This window comes from Dromiciops gliroides, chromosome X (genome assembly GCF_019393635.1).
Source record: "Dromiciops gliroides isolate mDroGli1 chromosome X, mDroGli1.pri, whole genome shotgun sequence".
Taxonomy (NCBI): Eukaryota; Metazoa; Chordata; class Mammalia; order Microbiotheria; family Microbiotheriidae; genus Dromiciops; species Dromiciops gliroides.
The window spans coordinates 47,243,937-47,268,235 of NC_057867.1; the positions used below are offsets into that span (position 1 = coordinate 47,243,937).

Below are 24,299 nucleotides of genomic sequence, written 5' to 3' on the forward strand. Positions count from 1 at the left end.
AACAAGCTGTGTATCCATCCCTGGGTAAATCACTCTCCCTCTGAGACGGTTTCCTCATTTGTAAAGGAAGGACACTTAATTAGCAGAAGTTCTAGCTAGGAAACTGTGTGATCTTCTAAAACCAGACAGCGTCTCAGGCCTTTAGCAGTTCTAAAGTGTGAGAGAGAGACAAAAGTTTCCTCAGAGCAAAGAAAAATGCCCTTACCCGTAATACCAGCACTCCCATGTGGGCGACAGCCAAGTGAATCTGAGTCCCCTCACCATCACTAGCAGGGTGAGGTCTGATCCCATACATCTCAAGCTTCCTTGCTATGTCCAGGAGCTGGATGTCCGACTCTGCAGGGCTCTTACCACTGCAAGGCAAAGAGATGTCTGAACTGCCCGACTCTGCTGGAGGGACCTCGCCCCATTCCCTCTGTCCCATGACCCTCCAGCCCACCAGCAGCCAGCCCTCAACTGTAAGAGACAGCTGGAGGGGAAACAAGTCCGGCCCCTGTCCTTTGTCAGAGAATTCCAACCACGTTGTGGAGAGGCCAATGGCCTCTCTGATGTGGATTACCTTGAACTGGCTCCTTGCACTCCCTGGTCCTCAGTTTTTGAGCCTATAAAATGGGATTAATAATGCCTGTCCTATCAATTTCACTGCCATTTATTATGTGACCTTGAGCAACGTCCAATCCTGCCTTAGACACTTATTAGATTTAGAACCTTGAATGCCACTTCTCCTCTCTAGGCCTCAGTTTTCCTCATTTTTAAAGGGGGGGAGTTGGACCCAATGACTTGTAAGGTCTCTTCCCACTCTAGGCCTAGTATCCAAGGCCTCCCTGAGCTGTAGTTTTCTCTTCTCTAAAATGGACATCAGAGAATTACAGATTTACTTAAAGGTCATCTAGTTCTACAGTTACCAAAGGTTTAAAGGTCATCTAGGCCAGTGGGGTCCAACTCAAATAGAAATAAGGACCACTAGAAATAAACACAAGGAGCCTGCGGGCCACACGTTGACTTAGTTTGAAAATGTCACATTAGCTGTATTTTCTTGTACTTGTATTTGTTTTGTTAACCATTTCCAAATCCCACTTGAATCTGGTCTGGGCCAGCCTCGGGGAGTGCTGTGGGGCGCAGCAGGCCTCTGGTCTCATCTGACTCTCTCAACAGAGGCCCATAGAAATGAAGTGGCCTGTCCCGTGTCACACAACTGATTGAGCTGGGATGTGACAATGATACTCTTCATCGCCTCTTTTTTTTTTTTTTTTTTGCAGGGCAATGGGGGTTAAGTGACTTGCCCAGGGCCACACAGCTGGTAAGTGTCAAGTGTCTGAGGCCGGATTTGAACTCAGGTCCTCCTGAATCCAGGGCCGGTGTTCTATCCACTGCGCCACCTAGCCACCCCCCATCACCTCTCTTAAAGGCTTCTTGACAAATGAGGTAATGAATATCCGTAAAGGGCTTCGGAAGAGCTGAGGTAAAACAGAAAGGCCAGCCACCTTTATTGGGCCTATAGCAGAACCCCAAGCTGCTCCTTTCCCATTTGATTTTCCAAAACTGTTTTGGACTGAGCCATTAGTTTGGGGCTGATGAGGGCAGGCACTAATTAACATACTCACATGTGTCTTTGATGAAAGTGCAGGATCTTGCTGTCTAAGCCGCCCTGGTTAGGTAAGTAGTGGTTTTGTTCCAGATGCTTCCTGTCTGTTTCTTCATGAAAGTCACCCAGCTCCGCTGGGGTGGGGGCAAGAGGGAGGGAGAAGAAAGAGAGAAAGAGAAAGCCACATCCCAGTTGATGACTTAGGCCATTTCCTCTCCTTAGAAGAGCCCCCAGGAGGCTGCTTTAGAGTGAATCTGCTGCTAACCAAGGGCATCCCAGGCATCCTTGCTGCGGATCAATTCTGACACCAGAGGAGCCTGGTCTCTGAAAGCCCAAGTCCTATTAACACAATCCAGACCTTGAGATGTCAGCAGTTCAGTCGAACGTTGTTATTTGAGGATTACTGGTTCTGTCAGATGCTCATGCTTTTCCTCTGCCGCCTCCTACCCCTGTTCTCCCTACTCCTAACCCACCCACCTCTTGATCTCCACCCCTTTCCCATAGGATGACAGGCCAACCAAAAAAAGCACAGGCCAGCTTAGCCTGCACTAAGATTGGCAGTGTCTGCAACCTGGAAGGGAACGGTCTGCTGGCCTCTGCCCTGATCAGATCATACCTGGAAGACTGGGTTCGCTCCTGGGCTGACATTTTTTATGGGGAAGGGGGCAGACAAAACTTTAATTTTTTAATGTTTAACTTTTTTCACATAATATCAATCTATTTTTCCCTCCCTACCACTGCCACCCCCTCACCCGGTGAAAAATTTAAAAATATATAAATAAACCTCTTGTAATAAATATGCATAGTCAAGTAAAACAAATTCCCTCATTAGCCATGTCTAAAAAAATCTACTTCTCATTCCAGACCGAGTCCGTCACCTCTCTGTCAGGACCATGTTTTGTCATGGGTCCTTTGGAATCATGGCTAGTCATCACATTAATCAGAGTTCTTAAGTCTTTCCAAGTTATTTGTCTTTATGATGCCATTACTGTATAAATTATTCTTCTGGTTCTGCTCATTTTAGTCTTCATCAGTTTATGAGTTTTCCCAGATTTCTCTAAAACCAACCTCTTCAACATTTCTTACAGTACAACAGTACTCCATCATACTCAAATACCGTAACTTATTCAGCCATTCCCCATTTGATAAGCATTGCCTCAGTTTCCAATTCTTTGCCATGACAAAAAAGAGCTGCTATAAATACTTTTGTACATATCAATCGATAGATACAGATTTCTTAAGTACTTACTATGTGCCTGTCTCCTTCTTTGATCTCTTTGGAGTACAAGCTTAGTAGTGGGTATATTTGAGTCAAAGGGTATGCATGGCTTAATAACTTTCAGCATAATTCCAAACCGTTTTCCAGAATTCCCAAACCATTTTTCAGCTGCACCAATAATGCAGGAGCATGCTCAATCTTCCACAGCCCCTCTAACTTCTCTAAGTTCCCTCTTTTGTCATCTTTGCCAATCTGATGGGTGGAGCTTTAATTTGCATTTCTCTAATTATTTGTGATGTAGAGCCTTTTTTTTTCCCCATATGGTTGTTGATAGCCTGGATTTGTTCCTCTGAATACCGCCTGTTCATATCCTTTGATCATGTATCGATTGGGGAATGTGGGCCCCATACTTTTGGAAGGACACTGACATGCTGAAGTGTATCCCAAAAAGAGCAACCAGGATAGTGAAAGGCTTCCAGATTATGTCACATGATAATTCATTGAAGGAATTGGAGATAATCATCCTGGAGAAGAGAAGACCAGAGGGAACAAGATAGCGGTTTCTAAGTATTTGAAGGGCCCTAATGTGAAAGAGAAATTACCCTTGCCCTGCTTAGCCCCTGAGGCTAGACCCATGGGCAATGGGTACAAATTGCAGATAAACAAATCGAGGAGGGATGGAAAGAAGATCTGGTTGTGGACAGTCAGTTGACAACCAATTGTTAAGAATATCTGAAGGCTTTGGACCTGGTTTTGAAGTCATCTCTTTGCCTTAACCTCCCTGGGCCTCAGTTTCCTCCTGTGTAAAAGATCCCTTCCAGCTCTAAGTCTATAATCCTTTGAACACTTCGAAGTCTCCAAGACCCCTATTATATATTCCCGCTCCCAATCTTGTCCTCCCCAGCTCCTAATTCCTTGCACTGGCAAGAGCTTAAAGCCATCACTAGCCTGTGTGCCTTCCTCTAGATGCTCTCTACCTCATCAATGTCCTACCTGAACATGGTACTCACAGCTGGGCACAATATTCCAGATGTTGGCGGACTGGAGCAAAGGGCAGTGGCCCCCTCATCTGCCTCATTAAGAATATGAGAATCAGAAGAGACCTCAAGGGCCAACCCCAACCTAAACAAGAGTCCTTTCTACAACATCACTGAGAAGTGGGTGTCCAGCCTCAGTGCGTGAAGGCCTCCAGGGAGGGGGACTTTTCCTAGCCTTAAGGCCAAATGGGCCTCTATGCAATTAGACACTGTAACTCTCTTAAGCAAGCAAGAGCTGCTTAGGTCTTCGGTTGCCAGGTCATCTCCCTCCTCATCCACCATTCCTTGAGTTGCTAAGATTCCCTCCGCCCAAATACACAGATCCCTGGACAATTAATCGATCATATGTCCCTGTGGAGAAGGAAAGGCGGATTTCGCCCCCCCCCCCCATAGCAACACATGATGCTACATACATAGCAAACAACCTTTGTTTATGTGATGTTTTTATTTGATCCTCTGTCCAGCCTAACAATTATCCTTCTCAGGGGAAAAAGAGAAGAAGGGCTTATGTACCAATAGGAGGACACAGGAGTACAGATTTAGACCTCGAAAGGGATCGAAGAGGTCAGCTAATCCAAATCCCTTATTTTACAGGTAAAGAAACCGAGGCCCTAGGCAGACAAGTGACTTGCCCAAAGTAATGCAAATAGTGAGCAGCAGAGCTAGGATTTGAACCCAAGTCCTATAACTGCAATTCTGGTGTTGTGTGTGTGTGTGTGTGTGTGTGTGTGTGTGTGTTTTCTCACTATGTCACAACTTGAATATCTGAAAGTCTAAGATTATTAAGTTCTTCCTCCCCATCTCTGGGCCTTAGTTTCCGCATCTGTAAAATGAAGGTGGGGAGTTCCACCAAATTCAACAAATATTTATTAAGTGACTACATGTAGAGAAGGAACCAGGGATACAAAGATCAAAATTGGTGCTCTCTCTGCCTTCAGTTAACTTAGAATCTAATGGGAGGGGGGCAGCTAGGTGGCACAGTGGATAAAGCACCAGCCCTGGATTCAGAAGGACCTGAGTTCAAATCTGGCTTCAAACACTTGACATTTACTAGCTGTGTGACCCTGGACAAGTCACTTAACCCTCACTGCCATGTAAAATAAATAAATAAATAGAAACTCTTGGGCAGCTAGGTGGTGATATGGATAAAGCACTGGCCTGAAGTCAGGAGGACCTGAGTTCAAATTTGATCTCAGACACTTGACACTTATTAGCTGTGTGACCTTGGACAAGTCATTTAACCCTCATTGCCCTGCAAAAAAAAATAATAATCTAATGGGAGGGGAGAGACTCTAACATGAATACAGAGAAGTGTAATACAATCAGGGGTGTGCTGGTAAATGTTTAAAGACTGGTACTCTGGGAAAAGAAAAACGTGCCCTGACATGCTTTTTAAGTTCAATCTGAAGGATCTGTATTGTCTCCATCACTATCTTAAGTCTAGAGACAATCAATAAAACAAACTCCAATTTGTAGCATTGGCCAATTTCCAAGGTATACATGTTCCCACTGAAAATTTAACAATCAGCTCTAGCAAGCAGTCTAGAGCTGGCTCCAGCACACCCCTGGGAGTTAAGGAGTGCTAAGAAGCAAAGCTAAGATGCAGACAAAAACCTGAAGATGCTGAGAGCTCCAACTACTGAGGAGTTCTGGGAAGGCGTCATAGAGGAAGCAGTGGCCGAGCAGGGCCTTGAAAGAAGACCAGGAAAGGCAGAAATGAGGAGGCATTTTCTAAGAAGATCTGGAACGATGCTAATGAAAATAGCTAACATTTCTAAAGTTCTTTAAAGTTTGTAAAATGCTTTCCATATGATATCTCATTTGCTCCTCACAACAACCCTATGAGTCATATATTATTTTTCCCAATTTAGAGACAAGGAAACTAAGGCTCAGAGAACAGTGACTTGCCCAGAGTCACATAGCTAATGAGGCAGGATTCAAGCCTTCCTGACTCCAAATTGACTCAGTTTACTCAGAGGGAGGTAATACTACTACCTAAGAAATATATATATATATATACATACATACATATATATATATATATATATAGAGAGAGAGAGAGAGAGAGAGAGAGAGAGAGGGAGGGTTGGCATTGGCACCAGGAAAACCACACACTATTCATGTCCTTCATCTACCACATCCTAGCTATGTGACCTTGGGCAAGTCATTGGGAAACTCCATGAGAGTGTAAGTTACAGAGAAGTTGTTAGGAGTTTCCCCATTGGGACACTGATGAAATGACAGGTTGGGCTCAAAATAGCACCTTCTTTCCCAGAGTCATTATGAGGCTCAAATGAACTCCAGAGCTCATTTGACACAACTGTACAGTTATATAGCAACCACAGCAATGCCAGCTAGGATGGCGCTGACTTGCTTTTCTTTTCTTAAGAAATGAGAGTTTTGAGCATTTTTTGCAAACTCCTATAAGGAATGGAGTTGAATTTTGAGAAGAAAAACTAGAAGATGATTGAATGCTTCATCACGCCAGCCTCTTGAGCCTCTTGTGGGGATGAGTGTGTGCTAAGGTGCCATCCTTGTCAGGCTGGGATTATCTGGGCTAACACAGTTGAGCAGGGGATAACTCAAACCAAAAGACAGGGGCCAAAAGCTTTGGGCAGCTCAGCCTGTCTGCAGTCGATTTATCTCCCCCCATTCAATTCTGTTTGGCTTAAGCAAATAAGATGAAGGACTTCAGGTGGCTTTGTCTCTCAGGGTGACTCAGATCTGACAAACAGGCCCTGAACACTGCTATCTTACAGCTGCAGGGTCTTGGCAAGTCTCTTCCTTCTGTGGGACTCAATTTCCTCATTTGTAAAATAAGGGACTGGATGAGATGATCCCTAAGGTCCTATTAGCAGTAGTTAGGAGGTTGAGAGTCAAGGTGGTACAGGGGGAAAAGCACTGGCCCTGAAGTCAGAAGGCTTGAGTTCAAATTCCACTTCTGATGCTCTGTGACCTTGGGCAAGTCCCTTCCCCTCCTTGGGCCTCAGCTTTCCCAGCTATAAAATGAGAGGGTTGGACTAAACAGCCTCCAAGGTCCCTTCCAGCACTACAGCTTTGGTCTTGATACTTCAACATCCCATAATTTTCAGGAGTTTATTTCCTCTATCAACACATACTAAGATCTTGGTATGACTTAAGACACAGGCAGCTTAAGTGACATGGTGAATAGAGCTCTGGAATGGGAATCAGGAAGACTTGAGTTCAAATTCTGTCTCAGATATGTGTGAGGCCCTGGGCAAATCACTTAACTTCTCTGAGCCTCAGTTTCCTCATCTGTAAAAATGGAATGATACTAGCACCTACCTTCCTCCCAGGGTTATAGTGAGACTCAAAAGAGATAATACAGGTGTGATGAAATAATGGGATTTAGCAGATACTCAAAGACCCACCTGGAGATTAATCTATACTGATTGAATCAAGTGAGAGTGATTGACTGCTGATTAGCCTACATCAAGTTAATTGGACTGTAAGCACACCTGGCTATCCCTTAAGAAGGTATTGGTCTCAGAAGCTAGACTGTGAACTCAACTTGAGAACCCTTCAAAGCCAATGGATTTGGATGACACCAACCAATCAGCTTGAAGCAGTGTGTAAGGACCGCCTCTGTTCCAGACCTATAAAAAGCTTCCACAAATAGCTTGCTAGAGAGTTCCTGATTAAAGCAGGCTCGCGGAAGAGGACTTCAGGAAGAAGCCAATCAGGCTGGAACTCTAGGCTAGGTAGGACTTCTTTTTCTTAACTCCTTGTGAATACCTCTATGCTTTAATAAATGTTTAATGCCTAAAGACTGGTGCTGAAGCTTCTGATTTAAGGCGACCACAATCTAGATTTTAAACATCACACAGGGAAAGTGCTCAGTAAATCTTAAAGTGCTAGATCAGCGCTAGTTCCAAGCCAGCATGAGATAGTTTTGGTGACTTGCTATGGCCAAAGCTTTCATCAGCTGGTACACTGTGCCATGCCTCTTTGAACTCCACTGGGCTGGACCCTACACAAATAGCCTCCAGTCTATCATAGGGACCAGACACAAAGCCTTTCCAGCTTGGTAGGAGTGGTCAGAGAATTTTACACTTGGCTGGCCTAGACTTTGAGAAGCCAGGGAAGGGCAGTGTCAGAGAGCACAGAGCTCAGCACAATGTAAAGAAACACTTCCTAGAGCTGAGTGAGCTGCTTAGACACAGATAAGGAGGTCCCCGTCACTGCAGGTCACCCCTCCCTCCAGAAGTTGGATGGTCCCTTCTCAGGGCAGGCCATCAAGGAAGGTTACAGTCAGGAATTAGGTGGCCAAGAGGCTGAGATTCTGTGGCTATGGTCGCTTCACCATCAGATGTTCTGCTCTCCTATGAGAATCTCGCAGTAGGCCCAGCCACACACACTGAACGTGCTCTCCCAGTCTGTACTTACATTGTAAAATGTGAGATACCAGCAGGGCTGTACAGTTATCACTGCAGGGAAGCCTTCCTTGGGCCAGATCCTTCTTGATTTGAAGGGCAAATAGATACCTGCGTGACAGAAAGCAGGCCTCAGTACAGTTAGCAGGCAAGTCCCCTAAAGCAAGAACCACAACACCACTTTGTTCCTTCCCAGAGATTCAAGCTGATTTGAGAGCAAGCACTGCCATGACCCTAGGCCTGGCCCTGGTCGAGGATCCCAGAGACCCGGGCTCAAGGCCCAGCTCTATCACTACCTGTGTGACACTGGACAAATCACTTCCCCTCTCTGGGCCTCGCTGCCCCATCCGTGACATGTCAGACTGGTCCCTTACAGCAGTGATGAGTAGCCACAGCCCAGCTGATTCAATGTTCTGTTAGCCTTACATTAAGAACTCACATTTCTATACTGCTTAGAGATTTTCTCAGCACACTCCTTGCCAACAGGCCTAGGAGGGAGGTAGCACTAGCTTGGTTAGCCCCATTTTACTCATGAATGAACTCAGTTTGGGAGACAGAGGGTTTGGCCCAAGGTCACTGAGTAAAAGTAAAAGAGCTGAGTTGGAACCTGAGCCTTCTGAACACAACGTCCCACTTAGAGGTGGCGCAATGTGGCAAATAGAGAGGCCTGGCCTCAGAGATGGGAAGGCCTGGATTCAAAGCCAGCCTCCAGCACATGAATTGGCTGAGTCATGTCAGCAACAGAGTCCCGAGACAACTCTCTAAGACAAGGCTTCTTACCCAGGGTTCCCAGAACATGTTTTTTCTCAATGTTTTGGAAACTGAATTTCAATGTAATTGAGCCCCTTCATGATCCTGTGTTTTATGCACTTAAAACCACTATCCTGAGAATGGGTTCACAGGTTTCACCAGACTTCCTACAGGGACCATGACAGAAAACAGATGAAGAAGTCCTGCTTTGGGCCTAGGAGTAATGGAGCAACTGTTGATCTCTACTGGTGGCTCCCTGTACTGATGAAATGCCAACTCCAAATCATCAAGGTGCTAGAATAAGCCTCCACTCTCTCTGTCATTACTTGCCAGTAGGCATAGCAAGACAGCCAAGAACAGGGTCTGTAAGCCATGTTCCTCTCACTCGAAGGCTCCTACATTGCCAGGTGGATGACCTTTGGCCCATACTTTAGCCCATGCTGTTATGAGAATATTAGAGCAAGGGTTCCAAAGCTGAGGCCATGAACTGGTTTTTAAAACTACCGTGATAACTGTATTCCCATATCAGTGCTTTGCTTTGGTTTCCAAGCTCACAAGGTTGGTGTCATCCATACCTCCCTCCCCTACCTCCTTCATACAGGCATCCAAGCTGTGCCAAGACCTATTGATCTCGCTTTTACAACATTTCTTAAATCTGCCCTCTTTCTCTCCTCTGACCCTGCCACCACTTGTGGTATAGGCCCTCATCACCACACACCTGGACCTGCTGTTGGGCCTGCCTCCAGGCTCTCCCCACTCCCATTCCTCCTTCATTTAGCCACCAAACGGATTCTCCAAAAGATCCTGACTCCCCCTTACTCAGTAAACTGCAGGAAGCATTTTGTTTTGTACATTCACAAACATCATTCTGAGGGGGGGTGGGGTCCATGTGCTTCACCAAGATGCCCAAAGGGTCACCCAAGGGCTGAAACAAAAAAACCGTTAAGAATCCCTGGACTGGGACGGCTAAGTGTCATAGTAGATAAAGCACCAGCCCTGGATTCAGGAGGACATGAGTTCAAATCTGGCCTCAGACACTTGACACTTACTAGCTGCGTGACCCTGGGCAAGTCACTTAACCCCAATTGCCCCCCCCCCAAATAAAAATAAAAAAAGAACCCCTGGGCTACTGAGTCCTTCCTTCTATTGGCCACAATTGTGATTATGGTGGCAAGAGTGAGAAACTTAGTGTCAGCAGACCAGGGTCTGAATACATTTCTCCTTGCCCCACCCCCACACTGTGTGACTGTGTGACCTCTGCCAAGATCCTTCATTTCACTGGACCTCAGTTTCCTCCTCTGTAAAATGGGGTAGGACTGGACAAGACAATTTCCAAGGTCCCTTTAGGCTTTAATGTCTACAACCCACAGTATGTGGCTGGGTACTGCAGGGATGCGTAAATCCAAATCTCATCTAGACATCAGCACACGTGATCTGATGACTGTGTGCAGGGCTCCAGGGGGAAAAGAACAAAGAAAAGACTGCAGGTCAATGGTTTTCAAAGAACTTTTCCAGAAAAGAAGTCTCATCTCTTGAGGTGAGAGGGCACATATATAGGCATTCTAACTGTGGGGAGCCAGGGTGGTATGGCACATTCTCAACACACCAGACTTCAGCTCAGACACCCTGGGTTCCACTCTCCTCTGTTACTTACTAGTGATCTTTAGGAGAGTCACTTCCCCTCTTTGGGCCTCAGTTTCCTCATTTGTAAAATGGACATAATGATCATTTCACCACCTGCCCCACCCCAGCACTGTTTTGAGGAAAGTGCTCTATCAATTCTAAGATGCTCTATAACTGGTCATTATGTTTATTTGGTTTGGGGTGGGGGGGGGAGGAAATGGGGTTAAGTGACTTGTCCAGGGTCACACAGTTAGTAAGTGTCTGAGGCCAAATTTGAACTCAGGTCCTCCTGAATCCAGGACTGGTGCTCTATCCACTGCACCACCTAGCTGCCCCCATTATGTTTATTAATCAACCTTAAAGCACCCTGGGAATGTAGGGCATTACTGTTGGGAGCTAAGACTTTAGGGTATATTGATATTGACATTATTGGAGAAAACATTTTGCAGAAAACAGAAAATGTTTACGAGACAAGTCTAGCCCACTGGCAGCCATTTGTCATCAGTTATTTTCTCTCATACCTTCTGTTGTCTCTGGTACCTATACACATCTACTGCTTTCAATGCCCACTGAAATCAGCTTGAATCATAAAGAGAGGACATGGTATTTTGCACGAAAAATTAACCATACACAGGGTCATATAGACAAGATTAAGGTTTGCAGCTCACTCAGGGTAGGGGAATTGGCAACACCCTTCCATGTGTACCAAAGATGGCACATGTCTTCTGGTAGGTACCCAGCACTTCTGTCACTGTGTGGTCATTGATGCCATGCCTGTCATACCCTGGCAACCCAGATGAATGGGCTCCCAATTTAACATCCTATTCCTGAATGATAATTGACCTCTGCTGCAGATATTGGGTTCAAAGGTCACATTGGTAGCAATAGTGGTAGCTGAGGGGGAGAGACAAGAACAAGGATGTTCTTTCCTTCCCATCTTCCCGCCCCACTAGAGTGAATAACTCTAAGACTTCCATTCATGCAATGACTTCAAGATATAAGGGCCTCAGCCTACATGAGGAAGTACAATAAATACCTTGTCAGCTCGTCTCTCAGGTGTCCAGGATCCACTGGGAAAAATTTCACCATAAATTTGAAAAGAATCTCCTTAGGGTCTTAAAACACAACATCTTCATAAGTTTAATTTAAATGCCCATCAAGAACACTCACATATCTTTACACAGTCATTATCTATTCTCCCCCAGAAACCCCCTCCCCAATTCAGTCCATTTTCTCCCTTTCAGATTTCACTCAGGTCAAATCCTCATCAAAATATAAGCTCTGGGAGGGAAGGGCACAATAATGAGATACAGCATGTGCTGTATACAGTAGGAACTTAATAAAGGGCCACTCAGTTGAATTCCTTCAATGTTGCATTTATCCAAGAGCTGAACACAGTGCTTAACAAATGTCTGGTGAATGAACTAATGACTAAGGAATCAGAATCGTAGCATCTAAAAGCTACAAGGGATTTCCAAGGCCAACTGGTCCCCAACTGAGAATCTCCTATAACATCCCCAACAAGCAATTGTCTAGGCTCTGCTTGAACATCTCTAGTAAAGAAGAATACACTACTTCAAACCCTGGTTAGGAGGGATTTCCTTATATCCATCTCTCTTTACAAACCCCTCCCCCCACCCCCCCTTAGTCCTAGCTTTCCTCCCTGGAGCCAAAGTCCTTCAAAAGCTCCACAATGACTAAACCTAGAAGGGGTATGGTCATATGACTTCTTTAGACTAAATACCCTTAATTCCTTCAACTGAGCCCCCTATAGTACATGATCTTAAGCCTTCTGCTATTCTGGTCATCTTTCCTCAACACATTCTAGCTTGACTACGTCTTTCCTAAAACGTGGTGCTCAGGACTAAGCATCTCCAGGTATATAGTGGAATTAGAACAGAAGAGAGCAGAATGGTCATTTCCCTCACCCGGGAAATGCTGAGATAGCATTAGCCTCTATTGGGGCTTTCATTTAACACTGCTGACTCACATTTAGCTTGTGTTCCACTGAACCCCCCCCCCACCTCTTTTTTCACAGCAACTATCGTCTAACTATGCCCCCACCTTCTAGACTTTATGCTTGTCAAGTTGACCGTTTGAACCCAAGTGTTGAACTCTATTTGTATCCTCAGCAAATTTCATTTATTCAGTTTGCCCCTTAATTGGAGCCCGAGATCTCTTGTGGGCCACTAGTTGGTGCTGTGAATATAGCCCCAGTTAGGAAGACCTGAATTCAAATTTGGCCTCAAACACTGTGTAGCCCTGGCAGTTACTTAAGCTCTGTTTGCCTCAGTTTCCTCAACTGTAAAACAGGGATAATCACAGCACCTGCTTCCCAAGGTTGTCATGAGGGTTCAATGAGATACCAATTGGAAGGCCCTTAGCACCGTGCCTAGCACATAGTAAGTGCTGTGTAAATGTTACCTATAATTGTCAGCTATTCTGTTGCTATCTGTACCTCTCGTCAGCAAATGTGTTAACTAGCCTTCCGAGTAGGGTGCCCCCTGATAATTCATTTGGTGTGCTATGTATACCTTAATCTAAGTGATCAACCAAAAAAAGGAATAGCACAATGCCAAGCACAAATGCCTAGGGTGTTCTCCAAGCTGGCAGCAAACTCTACTAGCCACTCACTCACTCTCTGGATCTGCCTATTCATCCACTTCTGAATCCACCTCCCTAGACTCTCACCCAGCCCACATCCTCCCATTTTTATCACTGAAATGGCAGGGGAGACTTTGGCCAACGCTTTGCTGAAATCCAAGCGAGCTCCGTTGATAAGAGTTGCCTGATCTACCCACCAAGAACAGTAACTCGGTCAAGAGAGGAAATGAAGACAGCCAATGGCAGCTGGGTCATTCTGGACTCCCATGCTAGAATCGGGCCACCCCTTCCTTTTTTAGATATTCTCTGTGTTAAGCGGAATTTCCTCTTTTCTTAAGCACTGTGTACTTGCCCAAAAGGGGATATGTATGGCTTCACTAGAGGACCATGGGGGCGGGGGGAAGAAGAGGAGAGGGCCCGAGTCACATTCAGAGAAAACACTCATGCACTGAGTTTTGCTCCTGAATTCAACCGTCATTAACTGAGATTCACATCTATCCCCTCCCTCTGCCCTCTCCCCATTCCTCAAGCTAAAAAAACAAACAAAAAAACCCACCCCAGTATGGAGAAGACTGGAGATTTAGGCTATCACTCTGGTTAAGGAATTCCTAAGACTTCGTGGTTTCCAAAAAGAACCAGCATCTCAAAAGTGACATGGGGTAGCTACTTTGCTTTCAGTGCTAGCTCAAGGTTGGTCCTAGAAAACATGGTGGTCATAGGCCAATCTGCTCTCTGCTTTGGAAGGCTGACCATTTGTCATGGAGGTTGTTGCAAGGTGGGAAGGGGAGGCAGGGAGGAATTCCTCCTTTTGTGGGAGTGGGACTGGATGCCCCCTGAGGTCCCTGCGAACTCTAAGATGCTCAAATTCCACAAAAAGCACAAGTGTTCACTTGGCTCAGAGAGCCAACAATTCCTGGGCTGATCTTCTGTGTCTCACAGTATGTATGGCAGATGAAATACAACGCTCTACCTCCAAAGAGCTCTCTGGCATTCCCAAATAAGGACCAACTTGGTACCCAGGGAACCAAGAAACGTAGAAGTGAGGGAGCCATCTCTCTGCCAAGGTTTCTGAATCTAATGGGAAGGTGGGAATGCTTTGTCCTGGTCCTGGGTTCCACTCACCCACTGTCTACAATCCAAACCTCTTCAAGCAAAGGGGAAATGGGATTTTCAGTAGGATGACCACATCCCATTCAGGTTCAAGGATCTGCAAAGTGGCAGAGTGTCTGAACACAGCCCTCAGGCTTCTCACACACTCAGCCCAGCCCAGGCCAAACAGCAGAGATTAGGGGGTTCTTATAAAACTCATCTGATTCCTCAGAGACTTTAGTAACAGCGTTCAAATTCCCATCAGGGATTGATGCAACTGGACTTGGCCACTGAGATGGTTTGAAGTCAGAGGCTCGGAGGGTTTGGAGCTGGAAAGGACCTTAGAGATCACCTAGTCTAGCCCCTTCATCTTGAAGACAAGGAAAGTGAGCTCCAGGAGGGGAAAGGACAGTAGCAGAGGCTGCTCACCACTACATCTCCCTCCATTTTGAGCCCAGTCTCCCTAGGAGTCCTCTCTAACCTTAAAACTAATCTTGCTCTAGCTCTCTCCTCCCTTTCTCTCCCTCTCACCTCTGAGATTCCAAGATCTTACCTGCTGCTTTCTGGGCAATCTCAGGCCCTGGCCTCCTCTTCCTCTGCCTAGCTCCCCTGACCTAGACACCAGGCAGGCCTAAAGGGACCTGAGAGATCATCTGTTGGAAATCTGGTCTTTACTTATAAAGAGAGGACCAGAGAGCTCAAGCTAACGGTCATGGAGCTACTAAATAGCAGAGCTGGGATGCAAACCCAACTCTTCTGTCACAGCTGTTGTTTTTCCCCATGTCCCATCTGCAAAGTAATTGTCTATGTTGTGACACTTACTTTTAACTTGTTTTGTTATAGGCTTTAGAAGTTCCAACCAAACCTGTAAGGGCAGGAATTAAAAAGGTAGACAGTGCACAGATCAGGTGCAACACACACACACACAATGTCAACAATTAGCCTACCATCAGGGTGGCACTCTGGATTTAAAAGGCAGTTTGAGATTGGTCAGTGTCCAAAAGGTGATACCAAGTTCCCAACCTTGCCTGCCTCTTTTGTCCTCTCACTGATTATAGGTCTTTGCTCTCAGAATGACTCCCCTGCCTCCATATCGATTACAGAGAGGTGGCAGAGACTCATTTCCTGAGTTGCCACAGATGAATAATGAAAGCAATTTGGTTTCCAATTAAAACCTATGACCTATAAATGGCAGCATTTAATGAATGAACATAAGCCTCCAGGGTAAAGTGGCCAGATGGCAAAGGTGCCCATTGATGACCCCAACTGGGAGAACTTGGTAAAGTTTCAAGCCTGGGGTTGAGGGAGTGAAGGATGACTATCTTTCAGAGGATTCACTAGGGTGGTTCAGCCTGGGAAGGTGACTGGGGCTTGTGAGGGGGTAGACATGGGTCATGCTTAAATTCCCCCTCTCCTCCCTCCCACAGATGGACAAGAACTAGGTTTTAGCATGTAAATAACACTCTGAGCAAGAGGAAAGGAATCCTGCTAAAAAACGAAAGGCGTGCATGAGGTCCTCTCCAATGCACTCACCCCCTCCGGCTTGTATCATGCTCATATGCACACTTGGCCTTTTCCCCATTGGAAAAGAAACCCATGGAGGATAAGCCTTGTGTAGCTTCCTCACCGAACCTACTGTAATAAATGTTGATTTGAGGGTCTCGCCCACAGTAGGTACTTAACAGCTATTTGTTGAATGGATCCAAATCCAATTTTTGCTTGCTATGGGGAGATAAGAGTTTCTGGTAGAAGAGGAGTAGAAATCAACATCCCATGTTGGTGTGACCACTTCTCTCCCCTGTTACTGGGCCTTTTGAGACTTAAACCTCAAGCCCAGTCTGGGCTTGGTCCCCAGGAGCTTTGGGACCGAACCAACTTACATTGTTTCCTGACTGGCTCCGGAATTCCAATCCAAAGTATTCTTTCTCTGCCAGGTTGAGGTGACAGCAGCTCAGGTTGAACAATGCTTTCCCGGAGGACTTTTGCTAAAGCAGGACAAAAAGATGGGACACGAGCGTTATAGTCTCCTTGGGGTTTGGCACAGCTCGATTTGGCCATGGCTACACAGAATAAACAGGAAATATAAAGACATATCAGTGGGGCTGCTGTTGAGGGGATTTTCAAAAGAGATGGCCATGTTCTATGCCATCTAATAATTAGAAGCTGTGTATCCCTGTGCAGAACATTTAACTTCTCTGAATCTCAGATTCCTCACCTGTAAAATAAAGCTACTAAGAGGACCTACCTCCCAGGATTATGGAGAGACTCAAAAGGGTTAATGCATGCAAATGCTTTTCAAAGTCTGGAGCACTTTCTGTTATAATCTGAGACAGCTCCCTGGAGTAGGAGTTCCTTGAAGACCAAGCCTGTTTTCTTATTTGTTTGTGTATTCCCTGTCCCTAGCATGGGGATTTGTATACAGTCCATGCTTAATGAATACCTGCAGAACTGATTTTAATTGCATAAAACAGTCACCATAATATAAGTCAAGGTCACCATTTTCCCATCAAAGCCCTTGCCAGACCCAAGTCCAAATTGTCAGGGGAACTTGGAGGATCTATTCTCCTAGCTGAGGTTGGCTAAGCCTGAAGCTCAGCTTGGCATCAGAGGTTGCTAAAGTCCAGTGGAGCTTGGTGAGGAGCATGATGGGAAAATTGGCTGCATGTCGATAGGCTGAAAGCCTCTGGTTAAGGCAGAGGCTCAGGGTTGTGGCCTGGGAAGCTTGTGATGCTTAAGGGTTGCCTTCATACCATAAATAACGCAGGGCTTGTCAGGGATGCAGTTGGAATCATGACGGCGGCTTCCATTTCTCTAGAGCTATAATTAGAGCTCAAAACCACCCTGGAAAGGAAGGCAGTTGTCCTATTCGACAAAGAAAGCAGAGGCTCAGAGAGCTTTGATGAGTTGCCCAAGGTCAAACCCAGGTCACCGGACTCCCAATCCAAGAGTTTTGTCATTGCTCTAGGCTGATGCCCACGATAACTTTCAAATGCTCACCCTCCCCACTGTCAATATTTCCAGTTTTTTCTTTTTGCCACTTTTATTCTTATTTCCCATCTGGATGTTCGCTGAAGTAAGGGAACAGGTCCAGGGTGCAGATAGCACACTGAGGAACTACATCCCCCAGAAGTCTGTGCTTCCCCCAGAAGGCCAGTAGGCTCCATTTAAAAGGAAAAGAGAAATCTTTCTTCCCCTTCCCCAACCCCCACCCTGAAATTGGCTACAGCACTAGAAGCTGGAGGTATAAGAAGGAAAGCTGATAGTATAAGATGTGCTTCTGGCAAGCAAAAAGAACAGCTGCTTGAGAGATGGGGGAGTAGGGGGAGACAAGAAATAGTCTGAAACTTGCCATATTGAATTTCAATACCCAAAGGGACAATGCCTACCAGCCACTGCTCTAAGAATGAGAGAAGTTCTTGAGCAGACTCAGAGGATACTTTCTAGCACCCTAACAGCCAGTGGTGAGTCTAAGAACCCCATCCATCTTTCACAATATTGGAATATGTGGGGATTGTCGGAGAGTATTAGAACTCATAATTGGCTTTGGGAGATGTGGGGAGGTGGCCGCTTTTTAGGTCACTCACCAATACCAAAAAAACAAACAAAACCCTTTAGTGGTTCCCTTCACTGCTACAACAGTTGACCTTACTTAGCTTGACCAAAATAGTCTTAGACAAATTCCTAATTCCCTGGACAAGCCTCCCCAAATCCAGCTTGAACCCCAGTCCACCCCCTCCAGCTTAGCTGTGGGATCACCTGCTGCTTCCTTGGTTCAGAGTGCTTTTAAGGGTAATCAACCAATCCACTTTACAGCTCAAGAGCCCCCATCTACAGCTTACATTGTTGCTTCGCATATTCCAAGCCTATCAATCTAAAAAAAACATTTACTCAAGGTAAATTATATAGTTTGTGTGCATGGTACCCATTTCCAGAAGGATGCCAACATGATTTACTGATACAAGTGAGTCACAGTCCCACATAATCTCTCTGCCTTCCCTTCATTCCCTACCTTAGCACCAGGCAACTCAGAACCCATGAGGGCAAACTGGGTGCTGGGAGAAACTACCACCACCTAGGGTGACCTTTCCCATTTTATCTTTTCCTCACTTTCCTCCTCCTTCCAACCTTTGGATAAGTAGGGAGCAACCAACTCTATTCCTTTCAGGAGGTTGGAGAACCATACCTAATAACCTACCATGCCTCTGAATTCTAAGGTCCTTCAGGTTTCATCACTTGTCCTGCTTCTAGCCCTTCCAGACCTCAGCATTGTCATTTGACTGTGATGCAACCCCCAAACCCCTGGGCCTTCATATCTGCCCAGTGCTCCACCCTGAAGACTTTCGGGGACTTTCCATCCATCCTGCAGCAAACCTTTTTCATGCATATCATCTTCCCCAATTGGAGTGTGAGCTCCTTGAGAGCAAGGGCTATCTCACTTTTTGTACTTGTATCCCTAGTGCTTAGCATACAGTAAGCACTTAATATGTGCTTTTCATTCGTTCCTCTGTCTGTCCATCTGTCCATCCTTCCCTCCCAACTTCAGTAAGAGTATTTGACTCACTGGAGTAGTAGTAGCAGCATTAAAATCAGTATCTGTACACCGCCCACCCCCACCCCAATCACAATGCACTTTTGATCTATATTCAATCCAATCAATCAACAATCATTTATTAATTACCTACCACAAAGGATATAGAAAGTACAGTGGAAAGAACTCAAGACTTAGTCATAAGACCCGAATTCAAATTTTGGCTGTGTGACCTTGGGCAAGACATTTTGTTTTGTTTTGAAGGGCAATGAAGGTTAAGTGACTTGCCCAGGGTCACACAGCTAGTGTCAAGTGTCTGAGGCTGGATTTGAACTCAGGTCCTCCTGAATCCAGGGCTAGTGCTTTATCCACTGTGCTACGAGCTGCATTTAATGTCTGGTCCTGACTTTCCTCATCTGTCAAGTGTGTGTGTGTGGGGGTAGATTGCATGATTTCTATGGTCCCTTTTAGCTCCAGATCTTTGATCCTCAAGGCCAGGATCTAGGCTAGGGGCTAGGAAGACAAAGGGAAAAACAAATAGACCCTGCTCTCAAGAAATTTCTATTTCATCAGGCGAACTCTCTCTCTCTCTCTCTCTCTCTCTCTCTCTCTCTCTCTCTCACACACACACACACACACACACACACACACACACACACACACACACACAGGAGATGGACTACTGTGTGTGAAAGAGTCTACCAGTTTGGTTCTAGTCTAGGGTGCAAGAAGGGGAACAGCAAACACATAAATCAACCTGGAAAAGGGGTGGGTTGGAGCTAAAGTGTGAACACCAAACAGAGGCAAGAGGGAGCTGCTGCTTAAGCAGCGGAGTGACATGGTCAGACCTCAACTGGGTGACAACTCACCTCTAACCCAATTTAGTCCCCAACTCTCCAGACTACTTCTCCACCTCTACCCCAGAAGCCTTTTCATGTTGGTAACACTTCCCTAATTGGTGAGTGCTTCTCCAGCCCCTCCATTTGAGGAAGTACCTGTGCTAAGCCTACTTCCCTGACTCTGCAGACTTTTTCACCTGGCACCTGACTCTTCTTCCTCTTCAGCACCCCTTAATGTGTTGTCTTCCCCCGTTAGAATGTAAGCTCCTTGAAGGCAGACATTGGTTCTTGTATTTGTGTCCCCAGAGGGTAGCACAATACCTGGCCTAAGGGAAGTGCTCGATAAATGCTTTATCTAATCTGATCTCAAAAATGGACTGAAATGGGGAGAGACTTGAGGCAGGGAGTCCAGTGAGAAAGCTCTGGTGAGAGGTGGTGATGATCTGAACTAGGGTGGCAGCTTTGTGAGTAGGGGGAAGGGGACAGATGCAAGAGACATTGTGGAAATGAAGGAATCAATAAGACTTCCAAAAAGTAACTGCTTGGACACGGGTACTCCTTTACTGTGGGTAGCTCCATTATGCCTGTTCTAGGCTCTCTTTTTTTCCTCTCCCTATACCTTTTCCCCCTGGAAATCCCATCAGCTTCTATGAATCTACTCCACATCACTCCCAAATTGAGAGAGCCAGCTCTGATCGACCTCCTCAACACCAATGCTACGTGGCCAACTGCCTTCTGAACGCCTCCAAACTGGACTGTCCCCATAGCATCTCCAGCTTGAGGGATTCAAAGAATTCCATATATTCTGCTCCCCAAAAAGCCCAAACACCCCGCCTCCTCCCAAATGTCTATCTCTGTGGAGGATACCACCAAGTTCCCAGTTTTACAGCCTCAATCATCCTTGGTTCTTTCTTACCCATCAGTTCCTTCTTCCAAAGCACCTCCCACCCTTCCCATTCTCTTCACTCTCAGTGGCCAACCACCTTCACTGAGGTCCTCATCACCACAGCCTATTCCTTCCTGCTTGTTCTCACCCAATTCTAGGCTCTCTCCTCTCTGATCCATCCTCTTCTGACATCATCTTCCTAAAGGATGCTGGGCCACATCCTTCTACCTCATGGACCAGCTCCTTAGCCTGCCACACAATCCAGATCCAACCTACCTTTTCCATCTTGATGTTGCATTATTCCCTTTCACACATTCTATATTCAGACCATTAGTTGTTTCTTAAACGTGACCTATCCTCTCCCACTTCCATGCATTTTCTTTTTGCAGGGCAATGAGGATTAAGCGACTTGCCCAGGGTCAGACAGGTAATAAGTGTCAAATGTCTGAGGTCAGATTTGAACTCAGGTCCTCCTGAATCCAGGGCCAGTGCTTTATCCACTGCAGTGCCACCTAACTGCCCCCTTCCATGCATTTTTGTAGGCCATGCTCCATTCCTGAAATGCACTCTCTTCTTGACTCTCCCTTATCAGAAACTTCATTTAAGACTTGGTTCAGGTGCTGGTTTCTCTGTGTAGCCTCTCCTAATCTTTCACCCAGTTGCTAAGGAAGGCCCTCCTTTGTGAAATTTAACTTGTATTTGACTTACCTGCTTTCAGCTGCTAAGGGCAGCTAGGTGGCTCAGTGGATAGAATGCCAGGCCTGGAGTCAGACATTGTATAACCAGGGCTATGTAATCTGGGGCAAGGCACTTCACCCCGTTTGCCTCAGTTTCCTCACCTATAAATGAGCTGGATAACGAAGTGGCAAACTATTGTAGTCAAGTCAAGTGGCAAACTATATTTGTCAAGAAAAGCCTAAATGGGGTTACGAAAAGTTGGACACAACTGAACATCAACATACAGCTTGAATTCATCCAGTAGAATCTAAGTAGTAGTAAAGAACTCTCCCCCCTCTAATTCCTCTGCCCCTGCCACTGGCTCTCAAGATTGGGGTTTTAGTCCTATTTCTAATACTTCCTCTCTGTGGGACTGGAAGTTGCTTCCCATCCTTGAGTCTTGGTTCCTTCATCTATAAAATCCTAGCAGTTTGGCCCCAGGCAAAACTCACTTTGTTTTTCTGAATGGAATAATAATCTTTGAATTCCCTCAACTGTCAAGAGGGAAGCTCTTTATGAACCTAACAAAATTGGTCAAGAAATGGGAACTGGTGCTCTTTTCATCACAAGAGCCCCTTCTTGGAAGATACCTGCACTCCCAAAGCTTTAGGCCATCAACGATTACAGAAAGCAAACAGTGGCACTGAAGATGCTGTCGTCTGAAAGAAGCATCATCATTTGATTCCAAAGAATGCTGTCGAGGCATCATTAAAGGATCCTGGGGTGGAGAAAAGGAGCAGATTCCTGCAGGTCTCAAACAAGTCCCGTGACCAAATCATTTCACCTCCATAGGCCTCAGTTTCCTCCTCTGTAAAATGAGGAGATTGGACTAGATGACCTCTGAGGTAGCTTCCAGTTAGTTCTTAACTCTATGATCCAGTGTGACCTTGGTTAAAGCACTTTCCCTCTCTGGACCTCAGTTTCCTCATCTGTAAAATGAGAAGTTTGGACTAGATCACCTTCATGGCCCCTTCTAGCTCTGTAACATTCCTTTACTTTGCACAAGGCCATCCTTAGGAAGATCCAAGGTCAAATCCAGTCTTCACACACCTAAGTCTTAGCCAGAAAAAGCAGTAGTAGTGGTGGTGGTGGTGGTGGTGGAAGTAGTATAATTAGCATCAATTATAATTTTTACAGTGCTTTAAGACTGAACAAATGCTTTCCTCAAAACAGCCACGTAAAGGGAGGGAGTACAAGTATGTTTTCTTCCCATTTGATGGAGGAAAGAGCCTTTGAAATGGCTTAGTCAAGGACACACAGTTAAGTGGCAGATATGTGATCTGAAGCTAGGTCCTCTGACTCCAAGTCCCAGGCTCTTTCCATAGAACAGTTTTCCAAAGAGGAACCATTGCCTTCTCAGGTGTGAAAACATAATCATGCTGAAACGGCAGTGCCTTCCTCTTAGACTAGGCAAGGGTTGATTTACTTTCCCCATACTGCTGGCCCACTAAGGCTGCCCAGGAAGGCCCAGGCTCACTCAACTTCAGATCTCCTGCCTGAAGGAGATGCATGGCTGTTGTGCAAAAGTGGGAAGAGCAAGCCAGCGTTATTCTTGGGGGTGGGGGTACAATTACCATGCCTGTATCCGAAAGACTTGAAAAGGTGACAGTGTAATAACAGCTTTCTCAAAACAGTATTCTGGAAATTACTAGCTACTTGGGGTAATTAAAACAATTAGAATTGTTTGTTTCTATGAATGCTCTAGCACAGAGTCCATGTGGGCTTGATGTGCAGCCATAGCCTGCAACTGGGAGCTAGAATCTTCTCTGCAGCCTGAAGAAGCAAAACACGTTTGCATCAATGCCCCAATATAGAGGCATCCAGGCCCCTTCCTCTAGGACGTGGAAGGCCAGAGCAGAAAATGACCAATTTCTTTCACTTTGCAGAGAGGAAAAGTGAGGCCCACAGAGATGAAGGGTCTTGATCATCACATGGTGGAGAATGACAGAGCTAGGGACTTAGGCCCTGAATCTCCAAACAACATACTTTTTATTGTCTTAAATGCTTTATCCGCTGCGCCACCTAGCCACCCCTCTTTTCTAACTTTATGACTGATGGATAGTTAAAGAGATGGATGGAGGGATGGAGGGAAGGAAGAAAGAATGGGTGGGTATGTTGGCTGGATGGACGGATGGATGGATGGATGGACAGACAGATGGACAGATATCCTCTCCTCAATTCTAGACTCTTGTTGCCCAGCTTCTCCAGCTGGGTCTTGATCCCTTATTTCCCAGTTGCTTTCCTAATAGATGGATGACAAGTAGATATATGATCAAAAGATGAGCAATAGAGCTCATAATAAATAATAAATCTATTAAGTGGTAACTGTGTGCCAAGGCAATAGAAACACAAGCAGGCAAGCCAGTCCCTGCCTTTTTGGAACCTGCATTCCATCTAGTCATCTCCCGTTGCTTATTCCATTAGCTTTTCTCCTGCTCCGGCACCCTTCCTTCCTGCCCAGGAATGTGAGCAGCTGGCCATCCCCAGCCTCAGAGGGGCTCACAAGGCAGTGGAATGTCAGCAGCTAGAAGCTGCTCCATTCTGAGGGGCTGCTGGAAACTCTCCGAGGGAATTAGCAAGACATAACACTTTTGAAAAGTTTAGCTGCACAGGGATCAAAGAAAGCAAATCTATTAAGGTTCATACTGAATGAACAGGAAACCCATTTTTAAAAAATCCTTAGGAACTTAGGACAAACTCTAATGGAACTGGGGCAGAAGAGGGAGGAAGGACTTCAGCACCCTTTGGAATCATGCCTTTGCTAGGGTCTAAGTATAGGAGTCAATGAGCCAGAGTGTGCTCCAGACTCATGGGGGGAAAAAAATCACATGATCAACCATCGATGCCAATCTAGCTGTCAGTAACCGCACAGCCCCTCCCCCCTCCCTGCTTGGAGAATAGTGCTGGCCCTGGGCAGGAATTATATTCCAAGTCCCTCTTGTGCAAAACCTTTGACTCAGAATTAAGCTTCATTATTCAGGGCTCCTCTCCTCCACCCTGGTCTTTTGCTCCCTAGTTCCCCCTGTAC

General features: G+C 45.7%; 1 protein-coding gene across 1 annotated transcript in view; it reads right to left on the bottom strand.

Annotated features, from left to right (window-relative positions):
- The window catches only part of FRMD7 (FERM domain containing 7), a 41,206-nt gene that overhangs the window by 10,520 nt on the left and 6,387 nt on the right, over nucleotides 1-24,299 (bottom strand). The window contains exons 2-7 of the mRNA XM_043973878.1: nucleotides 16,182-16,286; nucleotides 15,124-15,166; nucleotides 11,645-11,678; nucleotides 8,249-8,346; nucleotides 1,605-1,719; nucleotides 206-353 (exon numbers count right to left, since the gene is read on the bottom strand). Of these exons, the coding sequence (XP_043829813.1) occupies nucleotides 206-353; nucleotides 1,605-1,719; nucleotides 8,249-8,346; nucleotides 11,645-11,678; nucleotides 15,124-15,166; nucleotides 16,182-16,286 (543 nt within the window). The remainder of the gene's footprint in view (nucleotides 1-205; nucleotides 354-1,604; nucleotides 1,720-8,248; nucleotides 8,347-11,644; nucleotides 11,679-15,123; nucleotides 15,167-16,181; nucleotides 16,287-24,299) is intronic.